This window comes from Entelurus aequoreus, linkage group LG09, assembly GCF_033978785.1.
Source record: "Entelurus aequoreus isolate RoL-2023_Sb linkage group LG09, RoL_Eaeq_v1.1, whole genome shotgun sequence".
Classification (NCBI taxonomy): Eukaryota; Metazoa; Chordata; class Actinopteri; order Syngnathiformes; family Syngnathidae; genus Entelurus; species Entelurus aequoreus.
Window position 1 is genome coordinate 62,943,375 of NC_084739.1, and position 8,682 is coordinate 62,952,056.

Sequence of the window (8,682 nt, forward strand, 5' to 3'; positions counted from 1 at the left end):
ACAAAAATGTTTAATATTACTTTATCATCCTTAACAGCCATGCAGGTGTAACCAGGACACAAATACAACTAAAATAAGTAAAAGTAGCATTTGAAGGAACATTTTATAACGTTATCATTCCTAACAGCCATGTGTACAACAAGGACGCAAAAAAACTACAATAAAAGTAAAAGTAAAGTTTGCTTGTTACTTGGTGGTGTTGATTACATATTTTGGTGGAATACACAAATGTTTTATAACATTTTATCATTAACAGTGTGTAACCAGGACACTACAATTGAATAAAGTAAAAGTAGAGTTTGCAGATCAATGTTGATGGATCACATACAGTAATTTGTTTGATCAAAAAAATATTAAGTAGCATTTAAGATACTCGACAGTCATGGGAGTTTACAAGGGTACAATAAAACTAAAATAAAGTAAAATTACTGCTCGCAGAGCAAAGATGCCACCTAGTTGTGTTTCAATCTGTTGTTGCTTTACGAAGACGTGATTTACGACATTTGATCCTTTTTTTAACAGCCAGGCATGTGTAACCAGGACCCTCTCATTAAAGTAAAATACATCAATAAAAACTACTGTTTGCAGATTAATGTTGTTACCTTGTGACCTTTATGAAGTACAGTAATTGGTTGCAAGAAAAAAAGAAATGTTTTAAGTACCATTTCAGATTATTGGCATTCAGTTTGCAAGGTATGATAATAAAAGAAGTCATCAAGTGGTGTTTAGGAAAGGTTTTGTTTCAAGAGAAATGTTTCAGTGTTCTTAACAGCCATACATGTGTAAATAAAGTAATAATTGTTACCGTATTTTTCGGACTATAAGTCGCAGTTTTTTTCATAGTTTGGGGGTGCGACTTATACTCAGGAGCGACTTATGTGTGAAATGATTAACACATTAGCGTAAAATATCCAATAATATTATTGATGTCATTCACGTAAGAGACTAGACGTATAAGATTTCATGGGATTTAGCGATTAGGAGTGACAGATTGTTTGGTAAACGTATAGCATGTTCTATATGTTATAGTTATTTGAATGACTCTTACCATAATATGTTACGTTAACATACCAGTTGGTTATTTATGCCTCATATAACGTACACTTATTCAGCCTGTTGTTCACTATTCTTTAGACCAGGGGTCACCAACGCGGTGCCCGCGGGCACCAGGTAGCCCGTAAGGACCAGATGAGTAGCCCGCTGGCCTGTTCTAAAAATAGCTCAAATAGCAGCACTTACCAGTGAGCTGCCTCTATTTTTTAAATTTTATTTATTTACTAGCAAGCTGGTCTCGCTGTGCTCGACATTTTTAATTCCAAGAGAGACAAAACTCAAATAGAATTTGAAAATCCAAGAAAATATTTTTAAGACTTGGTCTTCACTTATTTTTTTTACTTTGCTTCCTATAACTTTCAGAAAGACAATTTTAGAGAAAAAATACAACCTTAAAAATGATTTTAGGATTTTTAAACACATATACCTTTTTACCTTTTAAATTCCTTCCTCTTCTTTCCTGACAATTTAAATCAATGTTCAAGTAAATTTATTTTTTTTATTGTAAAGAATAATAAATACATTTTAATTTAATTCTTCATTTTAGCTTCTGTTTTTTCGACGAAGAATATTTGTGAAATATTTCTTCAAACTTATCATGATTAAAATTCAAAAAAATTATTCTGGCAAATCTAGAAAATCTGTAGAATCAAATTTTAATCTTATTTCAAAGTCTGTTGAATTTCTTTTAAAATTTTTGTTCTGGAAAATCTAGAAAAAATAATGATTTGTCTTTGTTAGAAATATAGCTTGGTCCAATTTGTTATATATTCTAACAAAGTGCAGATTGGATTTTAATCTATTTAAAACATGTCATCCAAATTCTAAAATTAATCTTAATCAGGAAAAATTACTAATGATGTTCCATAAATTATTTGTTAAATTTTTTCAAAAAGTTTCGAATTAGCTAGTTTTTCTCTTCTTTTTTTCGGTTGAATTTTGAATTTTAAAGAGTCGTAATTGAAGATAAACTATGTTTCAAAATTTAATTGTCATTTTTTTCGTGTTTTCGCCTCTTTTAAACCGTTCAATTAAGTGTAAATATCATTAATTATTAATAATAACATAGAGTTAAAGGTAAATTGAGCAAATTGGCTTTTTCTGGCAATTTATTTTAGTGTATTAAACTGGTAGCCCTTCGCATTAATCAGTACCCAAGAAGTAGCTCTTGCTTTCAAAAAGGTTGGTGACCCCTGCTTTAGACATTTTAAATTGCCTTTCAAATGTCTATTCTTGGTGTTGGCTTTTATCAAATACATTTGCCCAAAAAATGCAACTTATACTCCAGCGCGACTTATTAATGTTTTTTTTCCTTCTTTATTATGCGACTTATACTCTGAGAAATACGTATATGGATCTGTGGTTATCATCACAAAAAGAAAGATGTGCTGACGTCTTCCATGATGGTTTTGTTGGGACATTTTTCCACAACCAAAATGTGCATTTGCTTTTTAAAAAAACGCACTCAGAACCCCAAATCCTGCTTTTAAAATGCCGCTCCACCTCCGAACCTCCAAAGCCCAGCACATACAAGTTGCAGTTTTGATGTCATGGATTTATTTCAAAAGGCACAAAGATCTACCAAAAACAAATTCCATTCTGCAAAATCAAAAAGGTAGCACTGCATAAATGCGTGGAGAGGAAATGTGGATGCGTCTTCATCTCAAGAGCCTTTGAATCATACATAGAAAGGTAGTTTGACAGTACCACTCACGTCTAAGCAGTGTGTATGTTTAGTGTACGCAGCATAATAAGTCTTGCTATTATCCCATGATAAAAGCGTGGAGAAATACACCAGAAAGAGATAAGAGTACATGACTAAGACCTCAGACTACATGGACACCTTCAAGGCCACACTCCTCCGTGTACCAGTGTGCATCCTTTTTACTCCGCCCCACTAATCCGCAGAACCTTCAACAACAAAAAGCACCTGCCGAGTGAGCCACACCTGCCAGTCCTTCCGTGACGCCTCTCGTGCTGAACGCTCAGGTGAGGACGTGACTGCGATGGAGTGGCTGGCGTCCGCAGCCGTGCGTCCGGCGGCCGACTCGAACGTGGCCGGCAGAAAGGGGAATAGCGCCGTGTGCTGCTTGTGCTATCTGAAAAACGCCACAACCATTTTTTTCCAAGCAGCTACAGTCCCAAAGCAAAGAAAAACATGTACAAGACAGGAGGGCGGAACAGACGATTGGCCGACTAATTATTTTCAGTACGTCTGTTCCGTTTAAGAGCAATTAGCCAGCGTGTGCGGCGTCAAACCTGTCGCTCGCCACCGTCCTTCTCTCTCTCTCTCTCTCGCCTCTTTTTTTAACTTTTTAAGCTGCTTCTGAGCGCTTCTTCCCGAGCTGTAAATGATGGAAGCTGCTGCGTTTTTTTTGCGTCGTGGCATCCGGTGGGCGCCCTCGTGCGCCAGGACAGGTGTGTGTGCGTGTGCGTGTGTGTGCGGCGTTAAGGCTGGGAGGGAGGAGGATGTGCGGCGTGATGCGACATGGCCGCCGGGGAGGACATGGACTGGACCATGGGCTGGGCCGGAGGGGGCGGCGGAAGCTGCGGCTGCAGGGCCCCTGAGTGTGTGTTGGGGGACGGCGGGGGGGTCGGACGCTTGAATTTGTCAGGACTGGTGCTTCTTCTTGGGGACGGCCTCTGTTGGACGGGACAGAAAGAAAGAACACCAGTAACTTTACCAGACACCACCATCAAACCCATTTTACCTCAGGAACCACATGGAGGAAGATATTTTCCCTAGGGACTAATAAAATCATGGCATGATAACTTAATAATAAAGACAACTTCAGATTGTTTTGGTCCAAAAATTGAACAAGCACATTCTGAAAAGAATGTTGTTGTTTTTCACTTACATGTTGCTGTTAATCGTGTTCCATCTTCATTTGTTGTTGTTTATACTTTCTGAATAAATGATGGGATAGTGCTCATCATAATAGGTGGAATTAAGACTGGCTTTTAAAATGCTTTCATCTGTGTTCATTTGTAATCTATCAGAAGATGTAATGAATAATACAGGGTTTCCCCTAAAGTGCCAATATACCTGTGGCGGTGGGGGCGTGGTCAACATGACATCAAGTAATTTGCAATGATACGATTTTCTTAAAAAAGGCTAGGGATGATACTCGAAACCGGTTTTCCCGGTTGTTTGATAAGAAAAGAACCGAGTCCTCGGACTCGAATCCCTTTTTGAGAACCGGTACCCGTTATCGAGACCACTATAGTAAAGGAAAAGAGTTGATTCTTTATTCGAATCCCGTCCTGACCAGAAATGCTCCGTGGGACATCACAAGAAATGACGTCACGTAGCTCAGTCATTAGGCGCAGATAGCGAAAGCAGGAAAACAATGGACGGGAAAAAGCGCTCAAAGGTGTAATAAAGTTCAAAACAAAAGCTATAATCCAATGAATAACTTCACTGAGAGATTTGAGCAGGGTAAAACACATGACCAACACTTTTACCACCAACCGGAAACATAGCAACCAGGCTAGCAACGCACCTCCTTTACGGCAGCTGTCGCAACCTTCTTAAAACAACCGCAGCACATACATATATATACAACACTGCAGCACATACATATATATACAACATATCTCCCTTTTTTAACTTTTGTTTTTCTTTCCTTGTAAACGTTACAAAATCACACTGTAGATGTGTTGTCTGTCTAATTATAAATAATGCAGACGAGGCGTGTTGGCTGAGTTCTTGACGTTTACTTTCACAGCGTGGCAACATGCAACACTTTTCGGGGCTACCGCGCATGCTCGTAACTCCCGTTGCATGCTGGGTAGTGTAGTTGTTATATTCTCTAGCTCATAACATTTTCCCCCTATAAAGAAATAATGTTAACTCAATAAAGTGTATTTCTTTTTTTAGCTTTAACTTTTCATTTTTTAGCATTGTAACCACATTTGCAAACAACTTTTCTCTTCATAGAATGTTCTTTCAATAAAGAAATAAAGTGCAAAAATGTCAAAGCATCATAACAAACAGTTATGTCAAATAGCAGCAGAAGTGCACTTTTTGGAGAGCTGTATTATTTTCAGTTTTGTGCCCAAGGGACTGATTTTATTTAACACTATATTATTATTTATACACCTATAGTGATCACAGAGACAGGTTGCTTTTGTGTTACTGTATATATTTGTTTTTATGAAAAATCCCACTTAATATACTTTGGGTAACAACAGTCAATATTTATTTATTTTATTTTATTTTTTTAGGTGGGTAACAGTCAATATTTATTTATTTATTAGATTTAATTTTTTTCTTATATAATAAAAGTGAGCTTTTGTTAAACCAAATATTGTGTGTTTTTTTCCATATACAACAACCTATCTGGACTCCATAAGAGAATCGATAAGGAATCGGTTCGATAAGAGGATTCGATAAGAGGCTCGAACTCGATAATTCCTTATCAAACATCATCCCTAAAAAAGGCTAAAAAAAATGTACACATAAATGTATAACAAATCTTATCATTAATTAGTATTAACATATTTTATTGTTTTGCCATATTTTCAAATCTTGCTGCTTTTTGTACAATGTACTTTGAGATTTTTTGTGTTTACAGACTTTTAAAGGCCTACTGAAAGCCACTACTAGCGACCACGCAGTCTGATAGTTTATATATCAATGATGAAATCTTAACATTGCAACACATGCCAATACGGCCGGGTTAACTTATAAAGTGACATTTTACATTTCCCGCTAAACTTCCGGTTGGAAACGTCTATGTATGATGACGTATGCGCGTGACGTCACGACAGCAACGGAAGTATTCGGACCCAATGTGTCACCATACAAACTGCTCTGTTTTCATCGAAGAATTCCACAGTATTCTGGACATCTGTGTTGGTGAATCTTTTGCAATTTGTTTAATGAACAATGGAGACTGCAAAGAAGAAAGTTGTAGGTGGGATCGGTGTATTAGCAGCAGACTACAGCAACACAATCAGGAGGTTGTGTTGTGTTTGAGCTGGATACAAGACGCACTACCGTGAGTACAGCTTTGGCTTCCAAACATTTGATCGCTTGCCCGTACGTACGTGTCGCTATGTGCATGTCACGTACTTAACTTTGGGGAAATATATGTTTCTTGCCGACACTGATGGCGGCCGGGGTGTCGTCGAAAGCTACAACGCCCGCCGCCGCTCCGTAGTTAGCTTCAATTGTTAAGCTTCGCCAAGCTGGAAATTTTTAACCGTGTATTTACATGTTCATGGTTTAATAGTATTGTTGATCTTCTGTCTATCCTTCTAGTCAGGGGTTTTTTAAAATTTTGTTTCTATCTGCATTTGAGCCTGATGCTATCACGTTAGCTATGTAGCTAAGTTAGTTAGCTTCAATTGTTAAGCTTCGCCAAGCTGGAAATTATTAACCGTGTATTTACATGTTCATGGTTTAATAGTATTGTTGATCTTCTGTCTATCCTTCCAGTCAGGGTTTTTTAAAATTTTGTTTCTATCTGCATTTGAGCCCGATGCTATCACGTTAGCTCCGTAGCTAAAGTGCGTCAACGATGTATTGTCGTGGAGATAAAAGTCACTGTGAATGTCCATTTCGCGTTCTCGACTCTCATTTTCAAGAGGATATAGTATCCCAGGTGGTTTAAAATACAAATCTGTGATCCACAATAGAAAAAGGAGAGAGTGTGGAATCCAATGAGACCTTGTACCTAAGTTACGGTCAGAGCGAAAAAAGATACACCCTGCACTGCCTCTCTAGTCCTTCACTCTAACGTACCTCATCCACGAATCTTTCATCCTCGCTCAAATTAATGGGGTAATCGTCGCTTTCTCAGTCAGAATCTCTCTCGCTCCATTGTAAACAATGGGGAATTGTGAGGAATCCTTCCTCCTGTGACGTCACGCTACTTCCGGTACAGGCAAGGCTTTTTTTTTATCAGCGACCAAAAGTTGCGAACTTTATCGTCGATTTTCTCTACTAAATCCTTTCAGCAAAAATATGGCAATATCGCGAAATAATCAAGTATGACACATAGAATGGATCTGCTATCCCCGTTTAAATTTTAAAAATTCATTTCCGTAGGCCTTTAATGACTTTTTTAAAATGAAAAACAACTAGCAACAAATCTAGCCTCTTCTTCTGGTGTTATTATAGAACGTACTCTTGTTTAGAGACTACTTCTGTCTCTCCATGTCCATGACTAAAGAGGCTGCTCCAGTTGGACTTTCTCTTCTTAACAGTCGCCACTGTCCTCTTAATATTTGCACATTTTGTACAGCAATATATTAAAAAAAATTACGTCCACATCACAGACATGCTGACAAAGCTCCAGACAATGGCGTTCATTTTGTCAACATCCGGTTTTGGTGATCAAAGTCTTTTTTTGGTGGTCGAGTTTTCGGTACATCACTTGTCAATAGTGCACAAGTAATAGGTTACATATATAAATTCATACTGTAACGACCACCTAATGTTAATGTTTTATGACTGTGTGGTTTAGATTTGATGTCAGTTTTCCCCACATTCGCAAACACACCGTCTGTGCCTGAAAGGTGATTGGCGGAGAATGAGGAAGTGTTGTTGTGTGTCTGGGAGAGGAAAGTGCTTGCACGGGAGGTAAAACTTGTTGGAATTGTGCTGTTTGTTATCATAAAATTGGTAATAAAAGTTGAAAACAGCGTCGGACTTTGTGTGATTTCTTCTGGGGGTTACAATATATTATATTACTTTAATTTGTTTTCAAGTAAAAAAAATTTTTTTTTACAGGTGTGGTGGTAAAATAAATGCTGTGACAGAACGCCACATTCAATTACATTAAGGGGTTAACCCCGTAATATCAAAATCAAATTACAGGATGTTATTATGGTAATTGATTCCTTTTCCTCAACTGATGTACCAAAACATCATGTTTATTTTCTGTACAAATGTAGCATCATCTACAACAAAACATGTGAATTTAGACTCATTTCATTAATCAAACATGATGTTAGAAGAGGATACATATTATTTAAGCATATTTATGTGCGCCCAGAAAATGTGTCCCCATAAGTACAACATGAATGTACAGCATTTAATTGGGTATAGATGTCACAGGATCCTTTACCAACAATCCACATTTCATATACTATTACGAATAGTATATTACTACCTGTTATGAAGGTGTCTGTTACTACATTATATATATACTTGCAGTGTGTATATTGTACATATTACATATTGTTATGAAGGTGTCTGTTACTACATTATATATATACTTGCAGTGTGTATATTGTACATATTACATATTGTTATGAAGGTGTCTGTTACTACATTATACATATACTTGCAGTGTGTATATTGTACATATTACATATTGTTATGAAGGTGTCTGTTACTACATTATATATATACTTGCAGTGTGTATATTGTACATATTACATATTGTTATGAAGGTGTCTGTTACTACATTATATATATACTTGCAGTGTGTATATTGTACATATTACATATTGTTATGAAGGTGTCTGTTACTACATTATATATATACTTGCAGTGTGTATATTGTACATATTACATATTGTTATGAAGGTGTCTGTTACTACATTATATATATATACTTGCAGTGTGTATATTGTACATATTACATATTGTTATGAAGGTGTCTATTACTACATTAC

At 36.8% G+C, this 8,682-nt stretch overlaps 1 protein-coding gene across 1 annotated transcript in view; it reads right to left on the reverse strand.

The window, feature by feature from the left end:
* Positions 1-2,593: 2,593 nt before the first annotated feature.
* The window catches only part of LOC133657616 (coiled-coil domain-containing protein 6-like), a 35,126-nt gene continuing 29,037 nt past the window's right edge, over positions 2,594-8,682 (reverse strand). The window contains exon 9 of the mRNA XM_062059137.1: positions 2,594-3,696. Within this exon, the coding sequence (XP_061915121.1) occupies positions 3,502-3,696 (195 nt within the window). The 3' untranslated portion in view covers positions 2,594-3,501. The remainder of the gene's footprint in view (positions 3,697-8,682) is intronic.